The sequence below is a fragment of the Panthera leo genome, chromosome A2 (assembly GCF_018350215.1).
Source record: "Panthera leo isolate Ple1 chromosome A2, P.leo_Ple1_pat1.1, whole genome shotgun sequence".
Taxonomy (NCBI): Eukaryota; Metazoa; Chordata; class Mammalia; order Carnivora; family Felidae; genus Panthera; species Panthera leo.
The window spans coordinates 137,326,629-137,348,152 of NC_056680.1; the positions used below are offsets into that span (position 1 = coordinate 137,326,629).

At 40.3% G+C, this 21,524-nt stretch overlaps 1 protein-coding gene across 3 annotated transcripts in view; it reads left to right on the forward strand.

The window, feature by feature from the left end:
- The window catches only part of CPED1 (cadherin like and PC-esterase domain containing 1), a 266,420-nt gene continuing 244,896 nt past the window's right edge, over positions 1 to 21,524 (forward strand). For all 3 annotated transcript variants that reach the window (XM_042923099.1, XM_042923100.1, XM_042923101.1), the window contains exon 1: positions 1 to 966. In XM_042923099.1, the coding sequence (XP_042779033.1) occupies positions 718 to 966 (249 nt within the window). In that variant the 5' untranslated portion in view covers positions 1 to 717. The remainder of the gene's footprint in view (positions 967 to 21,524) is intronic.

The following is a 21,524-nucleotide window of genomic DNA, read 5'->3' on the forward strand; positions in this document are numbered from 1 at the left end:
TTTTTGTGGCTGAAAGGATGAAAACTGAGTAAGTACACAGAACTTTGAACTTGAAGCGGAATGAAACAAATACAAGCAAAACCCTAGCAGTAACCATGTCCATTCAAACCGTGCATTCCCTTTTTATGTGAAAAGCCGTGAATGCTTACAGGAAAGTGGCAATTTAAAACGGAATGAAGGGAAGCAGTGAAGAACCATGAAAGGCTGGAAGCAGGACTGCTCTAAAAGCGGAGGAGAATGAGGAACTGCTCGGGCAAGCTGGCCTGCATCCCGCGGTGCAACAGGCACTTTTGGTTTTAACCTATTGAGCTCTTCAGCGCTGTTTCCAGACTCCAGATTTACTTTGGTATTGTTTTCTCTTTTCCTGTAAAGTCTTTGCTGCGAGTTTAAGGATGTTGTGAAAATAATGCATCACCGGAAGCAAAAGTTTGGCAGCCTGAGGATACGCTCAGGTTATTAGTTACCACTATTATTATTTTGATGTCTTTTTTTAACCCAGGCCAGCCACTTTTCACTGTCACCCATGGAAGGGATCTTATTAACCGCCTCAGACTTTGGGGACCTATGATTCTTTGGCATGATCCTTCGGAAAGTTCTTAAGCGGGGATGGAGCAAGCTTGATTTAAAGACTGATTTGTATTTTTTCATGCTGACCAAAAAGAGCTGCTATGACTTTTCCGGCAACGTGGACGGGGGCCAAGTGAAGCTGAGCTGGTCATGGTCTGTCGTCCAGTGTTCCCTTGTCGTCGGCGATTTTGCCCCCGGCCCTTCTTGGTGGGCTTGGTGGTGGCAATCTGTCTCTTCTACCAGACCCTGACACTCCGAGGGACGAGGAAGCTCACAGCCGCTGACCCTGGGGCTGCCCCAAACGCACCCACCAAAACCCAAGCAAGCAGATGTAAGAAAGGACTGTCCCTGGACAAACAGTGCTTCCTTCTCCCCAGTAATGCGCAGGAAATCAGAAAGGTAAGGTGGTCATAAGCTTAACCTTGACATTTTCTGCAAAGATAGCAGTCTGCCTCTCTCTGTCCTTTCCGTAAAACTAAAATTAACTTCCAAGACGTCTGAAAGGGATCCAGAGTATAGCCGCCCAGAGAGTGACCTTATGACAGTTAGCTTCAACTTCTGTTTACTTCCAGAAAGTCCTGGCCATTATTTTGTCTCCTAGAATTGTACTTCATTTCAGCTGAATGAAAAAGACAATTTGGAGGATGTTGGCGTGGTGTAAATTCTTTCTAAAATATTAGGATTCTAAGAGATCTGAAGATTTACAGTTCAGAGACATACAGATTCATAACATTTGGTCAACATTGAGTGTTTCCTCAAGGTAGTCAGTATGAGTGACCAGACCATTCCAGACTCAAAGATATTCCAGAATTCCATTTTATAATTGATTGAATCGATTTTTCCTTGGTGAATGCATTTCTAAAGCAACATATTTATTTCTGAACCATTTAAAAGAATAGTATAATACCTTCCTCAAAAGAACTGATGCCCTGAATTTTATTGTTTACAGAATTTGGGAAATATTGATTATTCTACACTTACACTATTTTAATTAACTTTACGAATTTTGTTAAGCGTTGGAATGAACACAAAACACACACACAAAACCTCACGGGATTTCTATTTTAATATACCACTCTGTTTATGCCTGTCAGTGAAATGATGACTTTTAATATAATCCAACCTAAAAAAGAAAAAATAGAAAAAAAACACACGCAAAAATCCATAGTGGCAAAGCTACTGATTCCTGTGCTACAGCAAGAGGTATAGCAAGATAATTTTGGAATCTTTAAGTGCTTTCTTATACCTGCAGTAGATTTAGGTAGAGCCTATGACTGTGGTTATCGTTGGGAGGAGAATTTCCTGTTGAATATACGCTGCTCCTGCCATTATTGCTAATAACTCCAGCAGTGCTGCCATCTTGTTTCAAAAACTCCCTTATGTATTTCTTCTCAGACTCTTCAAACCCTGTGAGGCAGGTAAGGGAGTTGTGACGGTCATCATTTCTCAGTTACGATGACTGACATTCAAAGATGTTTAGGCAGGCCACAGGGCTAGCATGTGACATCGTATCTCCACCTGGTTCCTGCCACAGGACTGGTGCTTAAATCGAAGTAAGTTCAAAGCTCTAATACTAATTCATGAAAAAACAACTGTAAGAACTCAATGAAATACAAAATAATATTAGATTACAACAAAAAAAAATTTTAACCCTTAAGTGAGTGACTTAGCTTATCAATCAAGAAACATCTTGACCGAGAAATATAGTATCACTAGAAACACTTCTGGATGGAACTTCAACTGGCAAGTGTGAATCAATTATTAAAGGTTCTGAAGTCAGGGAAGAATGTGTATGTTTTCTTCATTTTTTTTTTTTTTTTTTTTTTTTGCATTTTTTGAATACATTGAATTTCTAATGGGTGTAACCTGTGACTTGGAAAGTCACTTCTTGGGTTTTTTTCCAATGTTAACACATATAGTTTCTTTAAAAATAATTGAGATGGTTTTGCTCTTTAAGTACGTACAAGTTTTGCTAAGAATTGTGGATAAAAGGTTTTCATTCATTAACTCACAGCCCTTCTTACTCCCTGCTTGACTTTACGTGACTCCTGCCTTTGCCTGTAACTTAGGCATATGTTAACTGTTATTTGTAGACTGGCACAGAGAATTCCGTTTCAGCTTTGGTTCTCCTGCTACTTACAAACCATCTGAAACTTATTGGCTGGTTGTGTAAAGCATTCACTCTAGAATTTTCTTGACATACACAAAAATGCCAATCACATGATTTTTTCCACAAATGGTTCACAGTCTTAAATATTTTAACCATAAGCAGGATTCTTAATTCACAATTATAGTTCAGAAGCCTGGTGGATATGATAACTGAATTTCCAAACATTTGCCATGTATCTCTATTTTTAACTTGTGTCAGCCTTTGGTTTAGAGCCAGTTTTTATTAGAGATAGAAAGGAAACTAGAAGAATCATGTGGAAGTTAGTTAAAACCAGATATAACTTAGTTCTTCTTGTGATACGTGTTCCAAAACAAGAATCAAATAATAATCCAGTTTTGAAGATTAAACATTCTTGAAGATAAAGTGAAGAAACAAATGTCTTTGGGATCAATATATAGATCTTTCTCAAAAAGAGCTACCTTATGAAGTTCATTAAAAAACTGATGGCATGCTTACACAGATTTTCCTCAAGACCTAAAACACAGCTTTTGGGCATTTTATAGAAGAAGCATTGTTTCTATCTAGAAATTTGGGGTTTTGTTATTACTTTTATTTACAAGCCAAAATGTTCACTTTTCTAGGGCTTTCCCTTACTGGTATCCATCCATTTTAAAGAGATTTTAAAAGTTACTTAAAATAGCTGATTGTGATCTAAGGTTCATGGGTTCCAGGAAGTATTTGGATTTTGAAGATGACCACCAAAGGCAGGCATTGCACACAAGCTATCGTGCATATGCATATGCACAACAGTCTGGGAAAAATCATGGTCCTTCAGATATTCAAACCTAAAGAAATATTAAGAAGCAAATAGACAAAGTGCTTAAAAAGCAATGCATTTAAACTTCATTTGCCCTTCCAGGAAGTGTAAGTTGGGTTTGGAATTATAAATCTGAAAAAGGAAAACAAAATCATAATGAAAGGATCCATGCAAGGACATTTGAAAAAGCTACTGTGAATGCTGTAGTGTCTATACGGGATAAACATTCAGAAACTAAAACACACTCACAGTGTATTTCTCGAATCACAGTTTTCATAGTTTCTCGAATCGAATAAGCAGTAACTATTTCCCAGTCTTTTGGTTGCAGTTCTTTCTAAGAGAAGACCTTTTGTACCTGTCAGCCAAGTCATAGAGGGTTCTGCGGTAGCAAATATTTAAAGATGGGTGACAGACTGTGCCCTTTACACCTTTACAACTGGGACCTGGTTCACTGTCTAAAACTGTTTTCAATACAGATTGAGATCATAGTCTAGTATATGCCAACTTTCCGTAGTGAGGGAGTACTCTCCCTCTTCTGGCCAAATTTTAATTCTTTTTTTCCATCTGAACTTTCCAAAAGGACCTTGCTAAGCAGCTGTACTTCTGTCATTTCTTCTGGGTTTCCTCCCAACATTAGTTTGAATTTGGGCTGATAATCTGCTATGTTTTAAAACTGTTTCAATTTAATGTCTAAACCAAAGACAACTTCATTTGTCTTCACTGAAGTAGATCACTCAGTAGATTTATTTATTTTTTTGGAATCTAACCCTTTAATATTTCACAACATAAGAAACACATTAAATTATAAGCAGACACAATGAAAAAAAAATATGCTCAGTATAGATCATTAGTGTGTGCTCCTTTAATGGAAACTTTACTATTTGGAGAATATGTTTATACTCACCGTAGCCATGTGTTACTGATTATCTCCTGTTGGTGTTCCAGATGGAGAATTTCTAGTTCTTTGTTGCTTGACGAGTCATTCTCCATTTCTTTTGGATTCTCCATTCTCCTTCAGTGACTGCTCTCTACAACTACTCTTCCCAGGATCCAACCATAATCCAATGCAAATAATTGAATGTTTTCATACAAATATACTTTGTGTAATTTATTTGTGTCTCTAATAATACATTATTTTTAACATTGGAAAATTTCTAAAAATGGATTGTTTAGCCCAGGTTTTCTATAAACAGAACCTAAGACAAACACTTGCAAGCTAACACTTTATTGGATGTTGCGATCCCAGGGACGCAAGAGTAGGTAGGGGAAGGAATAGGGAGAGAAACGAATGGGTGCGTTTATGGGAGACATAATCAGAGAGTCTGGAGGAAACTCTGCATCTCAGAACAGGTATTGTGGGGAAGGTCAGGAGGGGCAAGCCATTTACCTCCTGGCTTTTCCCTTCTTCTGTCTTTCACCGGTTAGAGTTGTTGCAAGCTGCTACGACATAGTGTTACTTGGACTCTCGGGGTGGCCACTGGGGAAGCTGGGGCCTCAGTGGGGGCAGTACTGCTCCCCACTCCTCCTTTTCAAGCAGAATTGTGCATGGGAACACTCCCAGGTCTGTGGTGACCAAGGTGATAAAAACAGTGTCCATCACTTACCACAACAACATGGCAGGAGTAATGTCGCTGGAGGGGTATGTGAGGCATGGTGATCTGGCAGCTGATACAATGGTTATGCTAATTTTGCCTTCTAAAAGTCACAGAAAACGCTCAAATGTGCTCTTACTCTTGGGAAATGGCATCGCTCTCTTTAAGTGAAATGTTTGTAATTATCTCACTAAGAACTCTCTTCTCCAACTGAAAAAAAATTCTCGCTTCATCTTTACCCTTTGTCATCCTAATCCATTTCGTTCATTCATTCTTTCATTTTCTTCATTCCTACAGTGACTATTTATCGAGCAGTTTATTGGTGCCAGACTCTGTACTAGTTGCTGGTGACACAGAAATAAAGGGCACTGTGAGACAGACAAGTAACTAAATAAATGCTAGGGAATCCATAACTTTACTAGAACATTTTGAAAGATGAGAAGGAGCTAGAAAGGGTGGAGAAAGAGAAATGTATTATAAGCAGATAATGCCAGATATGCAAAGAAGAAATTCAAAGGTGTGGTAGATTTGGAGGATTCAATGTATTCACTATGTGGGGTGTGTGTGTGTGTGTGTGTGTGTGTGTGTGTGTGTGTGTGTGCACTGTGATAGGGGAGCAGAGCAGAAAGGCAAATAAATAAGGTAGAAAATTCAGCAGGGTCTAGATGTGGGAATGTGGTCATGATAAGGAGTCTGGATTTTATCGTGAAGGCAACAGGGGACCCCTGAAGAGTGGTAAGCAAAAAGTGGCATAAATAGATTTATGTTGTAGAGAATGCTCCAGAACATATATTGCAGAATGGACTGGAGGGGGTAGAAATGAATGTAAGGAGATCCAGCTGCAAGGCTGTTTCCCAGTGCCTCTTCTTTGCCAAATCTTATTTTCTTCTTGTGTTGAACACCTCCTCTCAACCTTTTCCAGAGGGATTCCAGAGTTATTCTTTGTTAGTTACAATATTGCCATTTCAAACCTTTCCAGTGGACCATGCCTTCTGCCAGTAAACATACTCATAACTGACAACAATAAGCCGCCTTTGTTCCTGGCAATCCACTGAACCCAGTGTGCTCCTTCTCTCCTTTCCCTCAGAGAAACTATGGCTGGTTCTCCTTGGATTCACTTCCTGGCCACCCCACCCATTCCTGAAATTTGTCTTCACTGACCCCTTGGCTACCAGATGAAATGATTTATTTCCAGTCTACATCCTTCTTCTCTGAAGCATTTTACACTATTGGCCAACAACTCTATCTTGAAACTTCCCCTTTGAATTCCATGTCACAGTGGGATTATTCTCTGACCTCTGTGGATAACTGGTGGTCTCTTTTCAGGATCCATTTCCTCTGATGCCAAAGTTAGTGTATTTGAGCTTTCAGTTGTCTTGTTTTGTACCTTCCCTTGGTGATGATATCAACTTTATGTACTGTTAATTTTCAATCTGTAAAGATAACTTATAGGTATATTCTTAGCTTGGATCTCACTCTTGAACCCCCAGATCTAGAAATCCAATTTCTTGCTTTTATTGAGGAGTAATAAAAACTGTTTAAACTCAGATAGTTTTCTTTCACAATTTTTATGCCCAAATCAATGATTCCTCTTGGCCTCTCTGTTCCTGTGAAAAGGACTCATCCAATCCCTATTCTCCTCAATGAATAGATTTTAAACCTCTTTAGGGTTACGTTTGAAACTACTTACTCTTTCTCTATACCTTGCCCCTCACCTAATCCATTGGCCTGGCTCCTTACTAAATCTGTCGGCCTATCACTGATCCACATGGCCAGCTCCTAAAGAAAGGCCACAAGATTTTTCAGGTTTCCCTATTTTCTTTTTTTTAATTGTTACTTAAAAAAAAAATTTATTGTGGTAAAAAATCCCACAAAATATAGAATTTACCTTCTTCATCATTTTTAAGTATACAATTCAGCAGTATTAACTCTATTTATACTGTTGTGTAAAGGCCACACACTCTTGCCTTGTTCACAACCCTTATTCCGAACCATTTGTTTCAAGCTAGCTCAATTTCTATATTGTTTCCCAGTCTTTTCTCCATTTCCCTGGCCTCTGGCCCATTCCTAGATGTCCCGTTTGTGGTTTATAGACTGCCTTTACACATACTATTCCTTTTCCAAATCTGACTTCTGATTTCTCTCTGGAGACCATGATGCACATTTGGCCCTTTATTATGCTAAGTAATTTTAGTAAATATCACCTTAGCACAAGACTGTATTACTGGTATATAATGACTTTTTCCAAGCCCCCAAATGAATCCAGATAATAACTAATTAATTTTCCAAAATCTTAGAGTTTACCTTCACAATCTTAATGCTGTATCCCCACTGCCACTAACCTAGGCTATTTTAGTAATGTAAATAGTTCCCCTTCAATCTACTGGGTATTCTAGGCCATTTGCGTACAACTCCTATGATCTCTCTCCTCAGTAGCCTTCAGGAGTTGTTGTATTGAACCCACTAAATTGAGTAGAATCTATCCCTCTCACTCTTAGTATGTCGTAGCATGCTTTTATGGCCTTACGTTCCACTCTGCTTTTATTTGTAATGCATAAGCCAGCCTTACCCTAGTTAACCAAATGCCACCATCTCCGTCTTTGTCTGGAGTCCTCTCCAGTGAGTCTGCCCCAATCAATACCTCTAGAAATCTTCACAATCATTCCTAAAGCACTCTGGAAACTGGAATTTCACCTCCTCCTGGTGGCACGCCTTGTCTCTATGACTTGATGTGTGCTTAAGAATCCCTAACAAAACTTATTTTTCAATATAATTATTTAGAAATGAAGAAACATGAGACTGTTAGAACTGGAAACAAGTTAGAGATCATTAGATTTGAGGTCGTTTTCTAAGTGAGAAAAATGAAACTTGCGGAAAGAAAGTGCCTCTCAGAGTAACAAATGGAGTTGATAACGATGACAGGTTTGGACTGAGACCTGTGCTTCTCTAGCTATATCCATCCTATTTTGCTATACTAGCTCCGTTCTATTTCTGTGTACTCCATTCTATTTCCATATACTCTCTCCCTTCTATTTTCATATAATCTTTTCATTCTGTTTCCATATACTATCTCCATTCTATTTCCATATACTCTCCATTCTATTTCTGTATACCATATCCATTCTATTCTTGTGTACTATCTCCATTCTATTTCCATATACTCTCCACTCTATTCTCATATACTATATTTATTCCATTCTCGTATACTATATCCATTTTATTCTTGTATACTATCACCATCCTATTTCCATATACTATCTCCATTCTATTTCCATATACTCTCCATTCTATTTTCATATGATCTCTTCATTCTATTTCCATATACTATATCCATTCTATTTCCAGATACCCTCCATTCTATTTCCATACACTCTCTCCATTCGTTGGCATTATGGGTTGAATCGCATTCCCCTCAAAAAAGATATGTTGAAATCCTAATCCCAGTACCCCAGAATGTGACCTTATTCAAAAATATGGTTGTCATAGATATAATTAGTTAATATGAGGTCATACTGGAGCATCGTGGGCCCCTAATCCAATATGACTGGCATTATATGAGGATAGTCAAATGAAGACGGAGACACACGGGAAGCATGCCATGTAATGATGAAGACAGAGATTGAAGTTGTGCAGCTGCAAAACAAGAAACCCCAAAGATTGCTGGCAAACCAGCAGAAGGTAGAAAGAAACAAGGAAGAATTCCCCTACAGTTTTCAGAGGCAGCATGGCATGGCTGAAACCTTGATTTCAGGCACCTAGCCTCCAGAATCGTGAGACAATGTGTTTCTGTTATTTTAAGCCACGTTTGTGTAGTACTTTGTTACGGTAGGCCTAGGAAACCAATAAAATTGAAGAGGCAGAACAGTTCAGCACATGAGCTCTGGAGTCAAATTAATAGCACTTGTTACCTTGCTACCTTGGGCACATTTCTTGGTCTCTCTAGGATTTCATTTTTCTCACCTAAAAGGGATATCTTATCACCTACCTTACAAGGCTAACATGAGGCTTAAATGAGATAAATCTTGTGAAGCACTTATGTGGTTGACACACAGAAAGTGCTCAATAAATATTAACTATTATATAATTTCCTTGAGGATTTACTCATCCCCGTAGTCCTCACAGACTCTGCTGTTTGGCCTTCACAAAGTAGGTGAGCAATAAATAATGGCTGCGGTGAACATGAGTACCTGGGTGAGGAGTGTCTGAGATGAAAGCCTTGTTGAGTTTCTCTCCCTCTCCTCTAGCATCTAAGCTGTTGCCTTTCCACACTAAAATGAGCCTTTGCAATCAAGACAAGACTTGGGGAAGTGGATATGTCAGTCAGAGTCAGGCCTATTTATCTGTAGGCAAGGTGTTTGGTTCCGGCTGAGTCTTTCCTTTTTTTTTTTTTTTTTAATTTAAGATGCTGGGATTAATGACATGCTATAGTTGAGGATGTGGAGAGATGAGTTGGATGGGGAGTACAGGAAAGAGGTGAAGATTTTGGACTGTGAACAAATACATATATTTATATGTTGTCTTTCTCTCTACATACAATATAAGCTCCTTATGGGCAAGGCCATGATTTAAAGTGTTTACTGCATATGGCCCCAATGCCAAAACAGTATCTGGCATGTAGTGAATGAACCCTGAGTAAATATCTTGTCAGTGAATAAATGAATGGATGAACTTTGTGAGGATCAGAGAAAGCCTACTTTAAAGCAGAGATGAGAAAAGGAGAGGAGGTCCCTCCATCTCTTTTTAATTTTTGTTGAGCTTTCAGATCCAGCACCCCATCTTTTTCTTGTGCCTCGAACCCCTTTCTGTACCATCTGTTCTTATACCTGCGACTAATGCTAATCATCTGCCATCTTGCTACACTGAGTGTGCTTCAGTTATCATCCATTTCTCCTGTTCTCTTCAGCTCATTTGTCTCATTGGGATCTTTATCCTGTAAAAGATCTCAGGTATCTACCATATTTAAGAAAGAAGGAGGAGGAGGAGGAGGAGAAGGGGGAGAAGGAGAAGGAGAAGGAGTGCATCCTTTCCCAACCAGTGTGCCTTTCTGATTACTTCCTATCTCTCTTGGCTTCTGAGTCACCATCATCTAATCTCTCTTTCTATTTTTTAACAAATTAATTCTACTAAAAATTGAGCTTTTCCATTTATGTTTTTATATTTTATATTTCAAGCAAATCTGAAGGTAAATATTTTTAAAGTATGCTGATAGGAATCTAAATACAGAGGTCTATGCACAGGAGGCTCTTGGGAGATGATGTCAGCATACTAACAGGTATGTGACTTTCATGGAATTAGTTAGGCTGCCTGATGAGCATTTAATGCCTGTGGATTTCTTTGAGATAGTTGATTAGAGCTGTGTTAGATTTTTATAATGAAATATGCACATGGGTGAAAAATGGTTCATACTGAGAGAATTTTAAACAAATTCAAATTTGCTTATGTTGGATAAATTTTAATGAAGTCTTGATGAAGCTCATATTTAAGCAAGTTATGTTAAATTTCCTATGAATCAAAGAATTAATCACTTTATGGGTGTCATTCTCTCTTGTTTTTTAAAGATAGTGGCGATAGTTTCTGCTTCTTTCTCCCTCTAAGCAATTCTGTTTCTTTTTCTAATGGAATTGGAAACTCACATAAACCCTCTGAAATGGAAACCGCTAGATACACTCACATTGTAAAAAGTGCTTCCTGTTATCAACTTGGAGTCTGTGGCCTTTTGGGGTGAAAGGAATGTTTGGTTTCATTTTTCCCTTTGGTTTCCTTTGGACATGTTTCTTTTTTTTTTTTTTTTTTTTTTTTTCCTTTGGACATTTTTTTCTAAGGAGCCATTCTCGCTAAAAGGATGAGCTCATTTTCTAAAACAGGATTTATGTTCTCTAACAAAAACTATACTAAAGTTGGAAATTTGCATGGTAAATAGTACTTTGGTAATGTTTGCACTTTCCAGAGACTTGTTAAAAATGTAAAACTAAACATCTAGACTTATGTACAGGGTTGAAAAGGAATATAATAATAAGATATAAATTGAGGTTTTGTCATATATAAGTATCTTAATGAAAAAAGTTATTTAACTTTCAATTAAATTCACTAAGGAAGGCTAATTCACTTAAGACCCAAAATAATAGATGAAACAAAATAATCATTAAGAAGAACACATGGACTTCGAAAAGCAGGATGGGCCCAATCATGTGTTCCGAAATATAACTACATTTGGTATCTCTAACCTGACTGGGAGACTCTCAATGGACCCCTCTTGGTTTGCTTAGAATGCATCCCAATCAGAGCAACTTGCTAAGGGGAGGCTCCGACATCCTGCATATTGGTGGGAATCTACCTAACTATCTCTGTCAAGGCTTCTGACCTCGAACCTGTTAAGTAGGTTGAATAAGAAGTCTAATAGAGCATAGGTGTGTTGTGGCACAGACATGGGCTTTGGCACACAATGGTTCAAATTCCAACTGTGTCATTTACTAGGATAGGTCATAGGCAAATTTTACCTCAATTTTTAAACTGTCCATTTTTCTCACTGGAAGAACGGAGCTAACTAAGCCTGATGTGTGAGAATTGAATGTGTGTCTGAAAACACATGGTGGCTGACCAAGGTTTGTGTCAGTAAATGTTGGTGTCTTTCCTGACCCAAGAAGTTGGATTTAAGCTCTGACCTCAAAAACAAGCACTTTAAATGGCTTATATTATATATATACGTGTTTCCAGAACACACATATGTGTAGTTCCTACATTTGGCCTTCAGCCTATGTGCTTTCCTCATTATATTCTACGTAAGCAAATATTTAAAGCATCATGTTCTATGCTAGCAGCCTTCAAAGTTTCTCTTTGATACCTCTAGATGAGTCAGGTGCAAGCACATTCCACTGGTTTTCTAGGGATACACGAACAATACTTCCTGCCTCTCCTGCTCAAGAAAGTGTTGGGCTGCAAGTAGCAGGAATGCAGCACGTGAATTATGCACAGTTTTTGACATTTTAATTCTTTTCAAAACCAATTTCTTATAACACACCTCACAGCTGATTTTTGACAAATCAAAGTTTGTATCTGCTGTCCTAAGTATATTCTGACTACACCTCAGAGAGTGATCTGGGAAAAGTGACCAATTCAGGATGGGAGATTCAGGCAAGGGAAAGGCCTCATGAGAGTGAATAATCTATAGGGAGAAAAGAGAATTTGTTAAATAGTAATATTGCTCCAGGGACCTGGTGTTTCTTCCTTTTGACATAAGGAAAAGTGGACCGTGTTGGGGTGGTGATGTGCTAGTTAAAGGTCAGTGTATCTGAGGCAGATCGTACTATTCTCTGCTCACTTTCTCCCCAGGTGAGAGAGAAAAAGAACTGAAAAAATAACTAATGGTTATTAAGGAGGGCACTTGTTGTGATGAGCACTGGCTGTTATATGTAGGTGATGAATCACTAAATTCTACTCCTGAAACCAATATTACCCTATATGTTAACTAACTCGAATTTAAATAAAAACTTGAAAAAAACCCAGAACTAATGAGGACTGAGTTCCAATGCTGAAGAGTTGAGTGACCATGGACAAGTGACTTCTTTGGTTTCTTTTTATATCATATGGCATAAAGATGGAAATATCTGCTACAAAGATGTCATGGGAGCAGGTTAGACACGATAGCTCAGAATGTTTTGAAAAACATTGAAATTATAAAAGACAGGGGAATAAACATTATCACTTCTGTTAACAGATAACCTGAGGGGGAGGTGCCTGCGTGGTTCAGTTGATTGAGCCTTAGGACTCTTGACTTTGGCTCAAGTCATAATCTCACAGTCCTGGGATTATGACCCTCCCTCATGTGTGTGGAGCCTGCTTGGGATTCTCTCTCTTTCTTTCACCCAAACCCCCCGTCTGCACAGGCATGTTCTCTCAAAAAATTAAATTAAAAAATTACACTAAACCGAATGAAAAAAAAGATAAACCCAGATATATTGAGAATTTTAGGAGTTTATTTAAGCAAAAATCGATTCTAATGAGGCAGCACCAAACCGGAAGTGGCTGAGAGTGTTTTCCTGTCAGGAAAAGGCACAGGCAAGGTAAGGCAATTGTTGTTTGTTTGTGTATTTATTTTAAGAAAAAGAGGATGAGTGTGGAGGGGCAGAGAGAGAGGGAGAGAGAGAATCCCAAGCAGGCTCTGCACGGTTAGTGTGGAGCCCAACGGGGTCGGGGGGGGGGGGGGGGGGAGGGCGCCAAACCCACGAATCATGAGGTCATGACCTGAGCTGAAATCAAGTCAGATGCTTAACTGACTGAACTACCCGGGCACCCTAAACTAAGGCAATTATTGATTGGCTAAAGCTTGAAACCTAGTTAGCTGTTTGTGATTGGTTGTCCTTAGGTTTTGATTTCCTAACCTTGAGGGACTTACAGGCTTAGATTTTGGTTTGCCTTACATAGGCCACCACCACATTACAGCCACTTAGCCAAATAGCCCCCATGTTCAATTAACTTGACACATCCCAAAGGATACTGCATGAAAATATTCTCACTACATTTAGCATCTCTTGAGGGAAAAGAATGCGTATCGGCAACAAAAGTGTACCGGCAATACTCCTGTTTTCGTTAAAAAGTTACAGTATAATGTCGTTGACAAATGTCAAGTTGTACAGTTATGTTTCAGCATTCCACCAGGCGTCCAAAATTGCACTGTCACAATTGAGTTTCCTCTTGATGTTCCACTGGTTCTTTAACAAGCAATAAGAAGTATGATAGCATTCCGATAGTTTCAGCACTAAGCCTAGTTCTTCTCCAGTGGAAAATCTAGCATTAATTTAGCCAAAGCGCACAAATGCTTCAGGAAAAATGCAACAGGAAATTAACTTTTCTGTAGCAGTGCAGGAACTATCTGACCTTAGCAAAGCATCAACCAGAAAGTCAACTTTCATACTGAGCAGGAAACCTTCCATACTAGACACACCCAGAGGGCAGAAGTGATTTCAAGTGGGTTTTCCCTCACTCCTCCCTTTATTATTCTCTCTCTCTTTCTCTCTCTCTCTCTCTCTCATAAACAATGAAAATATTAATAACACATCTGAATCTTCGTATGCACAAGCTAAACCTACTTGTCCAAATATTTTAGCGCTACATTAGCTATTTTAAAAATGGATAGATTTGGGGCAGAGGTGTTTTTGTTGTGGCGGTGGTGGCAGTGTGTTGTTTGTTTGTTTGTTTGTTTCTTTTTTTGTGTGGAGAAGATAAAAATGAGGGAAAATGAGGTAAACAGATTATTTTTCTTTTAAGGAAACAATGGTTCAAGCAATATTTTGTCTGCTTTAAACAAACTTGTTTGGTGGAGAACAGATAAAATGTATTTGTGAAAATATATTCTGTCAGAAATAGAAACTTTAGGAAGCTAGAACTGTCTCCTGTTTTTAATATAAAATGATGACATTTCATTTTATTAGTAGTAGTAGTGGTAATAGTAGTAGTATTTAGAGGGAGAGAGCTTGAGTGGGGGAGAGGGGAAGAAGGAGAGAGAGAGAGAGAGAGAGAGAGAGAGCGCATCTCCATGCTCAGCGTGGAGCCTGACACAGGGCTCAATCTCATGACTCTGGGATCATGACCTGAGCCAAAATCATGAGTGGATGCTCAACCAACGGAGCCACCCAGGCACCCCAAAATAATGGCATTTTAAAAGGAAGCCCCTTTTCTGTGATATAAATGAGAAGATTTCTCATACTCCAATGATTGCACATGGTCCTCAATACAATTCTTAGAAAAAAACCTGAAAAAGTAACCAAGAATTAATAATGATGTAACTACCCCCTGTGAAGTCTAGCATTTAAACAACATCTTCTAATGAATTACTAGCAGTTGGATCAGGGCAGGGATCAGGTTTAGACAGTGCCTGGCACATAAGTTGAGTGAATGGATCAATGGGATCTAGTATAATTCATGCTGTGTGTCCAGTTTAGGGATTCCTGTGGTGCCACTGGTCCTTAAATTTTTCTTTTGTGTTTTCAGTTGGAGTTTTAAACTCTTTCTCCCCAAACAACCCATCTAGGTCTTCCTCAGTTTATAAGATGTCCTTACTTTCCTGAAAAGACCAAAGCAATTTATTACATTAGAAGAGATGGTTTCTTCTGTAGGTCTGGCCTAAGAGACCCTTTGCTGGACCCTTTAAGAATAAACTGTACCTCTAGGAAGGGAACTCATTTTTCTAGCCAGTCACACAAGAAAGCCAAATGCTATTCTGCAACATAATCCATCCCCTAAGGGAAGAATTACAGAGTTTAGGGAGCTGAAAATTTGATAGCAGTATTAGATGATGTCTTACTCCTTCCTCGGGAGATAGTGCTTATTTTGTGGTATTACTAGATATTATCATTTCCTGCCAATTTTTGATTTTTAAAGCAAAAAGTTGGCCATCGAATACTTAAGCATTCTAGAGTGAGTATGTAATTTGGAAAGCTCTAAGATAGATTTTGAAGGGAATATGTGAGATTGTGTTATGATGTGTTGGTGTAATATTGTAGCATGTGGCAGCATGAGCAGGACCAGGGTAGACCAGGTGGAGGCTTCTAGAGGGGAAGCATGGAAAGGAGGTTTCCTAGGGCTCAGTCAGGCTGGGAACGTGTTACCCAGGGTAGTCCCCAAGGAGAGCCACGGTTGTATATTAGTACTGGCCAGTGAGCTGAAGGGATAAGATGAGGAGGCCATGGAGCGCCAACCACCACGTGGGTGCTCCGAGTAAGCAAGAAAGCAGAATGGGTGCCAAGCCAAAAAAGCGAGCGTGAGGAAACTTCGTGTGTAAATTTGGTTTAAGGCAGGATTTTTTTTTCATGCAGAGCGTGGTGCCTGCATATTTAACACTTGTTTCTCCATTAATCCTAAGGCTTTGTGCCCTGCATGGGTAGGATGAGGCAGAGTCTCTCTGGGTTTGTGAGGTATGGGCCTCTGTCCCGTGGCCATTCAACCAAGCACTGCAGCTGGCCTTTGCCGCCCTGGAAATGGAGGGGCACCTAAAGGGAGGATATTGGTTTTCCATCCTTAACCATCCGTCCAGTTCATGGGGACACGGGATTTCTGGTAAGAATCTGGATCATCTGGTTGCTACAGGGCTGTGAGTACTGAGAGGCAAAGAGTACTGTGAGTTCTGAGAGGCAGGAGCCAGATATCTATCTGCATGGGATTGACATTAGACACTTAACTGAAGTGAGTTTAGTAGCCCCTCCTCCTCTCTTGGGGGGTCTGAATGTGGTGACTGGGCAGGCAGTGGATGGAGACTCTCAATCCCCACCTCAGCGCCTGAATTCTACCTGTACTTCTGGCAGATATATATATATATTTTTTTTAAGGCTGGACTCTCTGTGCAGAGTGGGTCATGTTCACTCTGGTGCTGTTTCAGATTCTCGGCTGGCCAGCACACATTTTATTGTGGTGGCTGGCTGCAGAAGCCTGGGATCCCTGTGTGTGCAGTTTTGAATTGCAGAGAGGACTACAGGGCTTAGGAGGACAGTGGAGATCATAAACTGGGCTAGGGGTGGGCAGGTTAGCAGCTAGCCTTGTGGCAGAGAGAGGCAGAGAGAAGAAAATGAAGATGGAAATGGAGAATGCAAACGAGGAGTTCGGGTATTTCCTAGGTGAATGCTATGGAAGGTTCTAAGACTAGACGATGGTGACCATTAACTTCTCAGCCAAAACGAGGGAGTGTAACGTGCTAGAGAACTTTGTGTATCCCAGTTGTGAATTTATTTATAGAACATTATAATGAAATGTAAAATTAAGTCATATTTAGTTACATAGTTAACATAGTGCTTAATTTTTATCTAGCACCCAAAATCTAAAAAGTATGTCCATTTTATATATGGTATCAATGGCCTTTTTCTTTCATAATACGTTTGCTCTAACACTGAGTTTTTATGAAAGAGAAATATTAGAAATGACTGATTATGTGTAAATGTGTTAATGTCCCTACTATATAAATACTACCTTATCCTATTCCGCTTGTAATTTGACAGAACCCCTACGAAATCACATGGTTGAATTTTTTTTTAACGTTTATTTATTTTTGACAGACAGAACATGAGCAGGAGAGGGGCAGAGAGAGAAAGAGAGGGAGACACAGAATCCGAAGCAGGCTCCAGGCTCCTAGCTGTCAGCACAGAGCCTGATGCAGGGCTCCAAACTCATGAACCATGAGATCATGACCTGAGAGGAGGTCAGACACTTAACCGACTGAGCCACCCCGGTGTCTGTCAAGAGGTTCTTTTATGCAATAACTTCTTTAAGAGATTTTTAATACGCTTTACATTTATGAGGCGCTATGTATATTCAACTGCTTTCATCCTCACTGAGTCTCCTTCAACCCTTCCACTAGCATGAAAAGTGAGACGGAGGTTGGTACTCATTTGCAGATGAGGAAAGTGAAGTACATCAAGTAGAGTTTAAGTGGTATTAGCAGATAATGAATGGAAGGCGGGAAGTAGAGGGGAAACCCAGGATTTAGAAGGCCTTGGGGAGTTGCTGGCAAAGACTCAAACTAGTCTCTGGCATCTATAAAAATGTTTGGTAGATTGTATGATGCTTAGGTATTGATACTGCCGTAATGACCCCAGTGTTCTTTCCTGTCTGTTACGTTGTTTTTGTAGGGACTTACTATTTTAAGACTGAATTGCTGAATTAACTGGTTGTTTGGGCACCAGGGGACAGAGACTTGCTATTATTTTAACATTTTTCAAAAGAACAAGGTCTCCCCTTGTTTTCTGCTTGGTGTTTCACAATTGTGGATTGTCAACTTTATATTTTCTTCATTACGGATATCCTTCAGGCTACTGCGGACACTGTGATAAGGTTCAGGGGGCTTGAGAATATTTGCTCTGAAACCTGCAAACATGATCGGGGCTTGAGGATGGGAAGAAGATGACTTCCCCCTCTTAAATTCCATGAGCTTGTCGGACTAAGGAAAGCCTGGGAAGCGAGAAGAGTGTGGGGTCAGGAAAGCAGAAGGAAGGAGAAGAGACAAAAGAAGGGCCCTCATGAGTGGTTTTATTTGATCCAGAATAGGAAGTAAAATCAAATGTGCCTAAAGGAAAAGCAATCTACATTCTCTCCCAAAGTCATTTACAGCTTTATCTTATTCTTAGAGATATCTCCAAGGACACGATCATGAGCACCATCTCCCAGCTACCCCTGGGGTTCTGTAATCTCTGCTGGGTCTTTGTTACGTCTGTAAAGTTGCAGCAATCAGTACACTGAAGACCCACAGCTGTGCTTCGTGGGTGGCACCACAACCAAAGGGGAGCCTTGAATTAGTTGGAGGTTAGTTCAGAGGAAGCTGAAACAGAGGCTTCCCATGACTTTCCAAGCAGCTAGAAAAGAGAAAGAGAAACACTAGGAGAAGCAGAGAAGGGAATAGAAGTTCCTCCACGTTGGTGGAAATGGCTGAGATTTTCACGCGGTGGAGTTTGCCAGCCAGCTGCAGCTACAAGACAGGGAAGAGGGGACCTGGTCGCAGGAGACACTAGACACAGGCTGGAGGAGAAATCCCTGTTCCTGTGTTCTCGGTTTCATTTTTAGTTTCTCCAAGATTCCCGCCACGGGTGAGGGTTAGCCTGGGGCGCAGGGCTGAAGCTGCGCTTTCGCTGGAGCCTCGAGAGCCCAGAAGCTGTTTAGTTCACCTTCTCTTTTCTGTCCTGCAACTTGCCCTCTGCTAGCCTCTCCTCTTTCCTCCAGCTGCACAAAGTCTGTACTTGTGCCCCATTTAGAAAGGCACAGCGTGGTTCCCGGTTGTGAGTGTGGAGCCTGGGCATTTAACATACGGATGACGTGGGAATTCTCAGGGTCGACCTTCAGATTTTATAGATGTGGTGGGACGTCTTTACTGCTAAGCAAAAATCATTACATGTCCCTTAAGTTTCAGTATTTCAGATCTTCCAAGCAGGTTCGGGCAATATGACATTATTTATCATTAAATATTTTCTAGCTGAGGATGGCCAGGTCAGGGTCTGTCGTGCTGTTCTCTTCCATTTTCCTCCTTTGTGCCTGCTTTTCTTCTGATATGTCAGGCTTCTAGCCTCCCTTCCTGTTTACTTAATACCAAGTAAATTCATGGCCAATCCTTTCTTTGGAACTTTTCTTCCCACTTCTGGAAGGTTTCATCCTCTGTACTTTACCTCTGTCTTAGTTACACTCACGGTGATTTGTCCTGTTGCTGCTTCTCCTTCTTTCTATCACAAATGAGGCTCCACAGTACAGAACTTACTGCCTTTCCCCTCCCAGTGCATTTCCGATGATGCTCCTCCGATGTGATTCGGTGCCTCCTTAGGACAGGTGTCATGTCTCCGTCTTATAGCTTGATCGCCCAGGTCACTGAGTACTAACATTTTTGAAAAACTTTTCAGGGGCACCTGGGTGGCTCAGTCAGTAGAGCGTCCAACTCCTGGTTTTGGCTCAGGTCATGATCTCACGGTTCATGAGTCTGAGCCCCACATCGGCCTCTATGCTGACAGCTAGGAGCCTGCTTGGGATTCTCTCTCTCCCTCTCTCTCTGCCCCTCCCCGCTGGAGCTCTGTATGTCAAAAATAAATAAATAAACTTTAAAAAACCCCACAACTTTTCTGTATTATGGAAATGATGGCATATAGTTCTTAGGAAATTTTATCATTTAGGAAGTTAAAGTCTGCCTTCTGGCATTCTGTTAGGATGCCCATCGATCTGGAAAACAAAATAAAACAATAAAACACCCTCCCAGTTTTCCTCATTTGCCTCTTCCCTGCTATGGCTTTTAGTAAAAGGAATCAGAATTCATTGAGGTTGTACCTAGGTAGAAAGACCAGCATAAAGTTACCAACTTTTAAATTCTCTACTACTTATTAGGTTTTGGTTTCCTATTAGGTACTTAAAAAGATAATGAGTAATGATGTATTACCTACACTTTTGTCCTCATTGCCAGTTACTTGTTACCTATCTGGCTATATTTACCATCCACAATAAAAAGTACATATGGTACTGACCTTGAAGGACTTCCTGTTTTAATTTCTCTGCCCATCTTTTCTCTCCCTCTAAGAATTATCTTTCTTCTCTCATTTGCTTTCACACACAACATTCGTAATGCATGTGAGTAACAGCATCTAAAAGAGCACCTCAGTCATTCTTTAACACTTTACCCAGACCAGAGATCTTTTCTCTGCAGGTACTTACCTTGCATGATTCACTAATTGTTTATCACTCCTTCCACTAAAAAGTGAGTTCAGGGACACCTGAGTGGCTCCATTGGTTGAGTGCCTGACGTCGGCTCATGTCATGATCTCACAGCTCATGAGTTTGAGGCCCACATCGGGCTAAGAGCCCACCTCGGATCCTCTGCTCCCTTCTCTCTCTGCCTCTCCCCCACTCATGCTCTCTCTGTCTCTCCCTCTCTCTCTCTCTCTCTCTCAAAAAAATAAATAAACAGGGGCGCCTGGGTGGCTCAGTCAGTTGAGTGTCTGACTTCGGCTCAGGTCATGATCTCACGGCTCATGAGTTTGAGCCCCACGTCGGGCTCTGTGCTGACAGCTCAGAGCCTGGAGCCTGCTTCTGCTTCTGTATATCCCTCTCTCTCTGCCCCTAACCCACTCACATTCTGTCTCTGTCTCTCTCAAAAACAAATAAACATTTAAAAAAAAAAAATAAAAAAAAATAAACATTAAAAAAATTTAAAAATGTGAACTCAGTGAGGGATAGAGCTTTGTCAAGTTTCTTCACTGTTACATTGCTCAGAGCCTAGAACTATGCCTATCATATAGAAAGAGTTCAAAAATATTAAATGGGTAAGTGGATGAATGAGTGTGAGTGAGTGAATAAACATTGAGAAAGAGCCAAGAGGGAGGAGATATTAAGGATCCAGGAGAAGGAGAAAAGATGGATGAAATTCTCAGGGATTTGAGGGTAGAAATTGGAAGGAGGTTTGTTGCCTAGAGGAAGGGGGTTTGTGGAATCTGGAGAATAATCAGAGCGATTAGCCATGGATAAGGGAGGACAGGTTTCTCGTGTGGAAGTCAGAAGAAAAGAGGAAATGTTAGTCGTGCTGATAGGCTATGCGTTTGACAAAACAGAGGCTATTTGATTAAATCAGTGTGTTTCCTTCTAGCAGTGGAAATTTCACTGTGAATGGGAGGCAGTTTTCTGTAGAAATAAGAAGGTAGCTGGAGAACAGGAAAGTTAGTCACTATGGAGAATGTGAGAGAGAATTGAGCAGTGAAGAGCATAGCGGGATGGTCTGGGAGCCCTGAAGACGGAACTGGTTTTGCCAACCAGAATCTGTCCACTGGACACTTCTCTCCAGCAGCTCTCAGCAACCCAGCCCGGGTGCAGGACAGGCAGGCTGCTGAGATCTTTGGGTCTCAGAGTTTCCACGGCACCCTAGTCCTCTCAGCTTACGTGGCATGTCATAATTATTGTAACTAGTTGTTTATGTCTGCTTTCCTTGATGGGC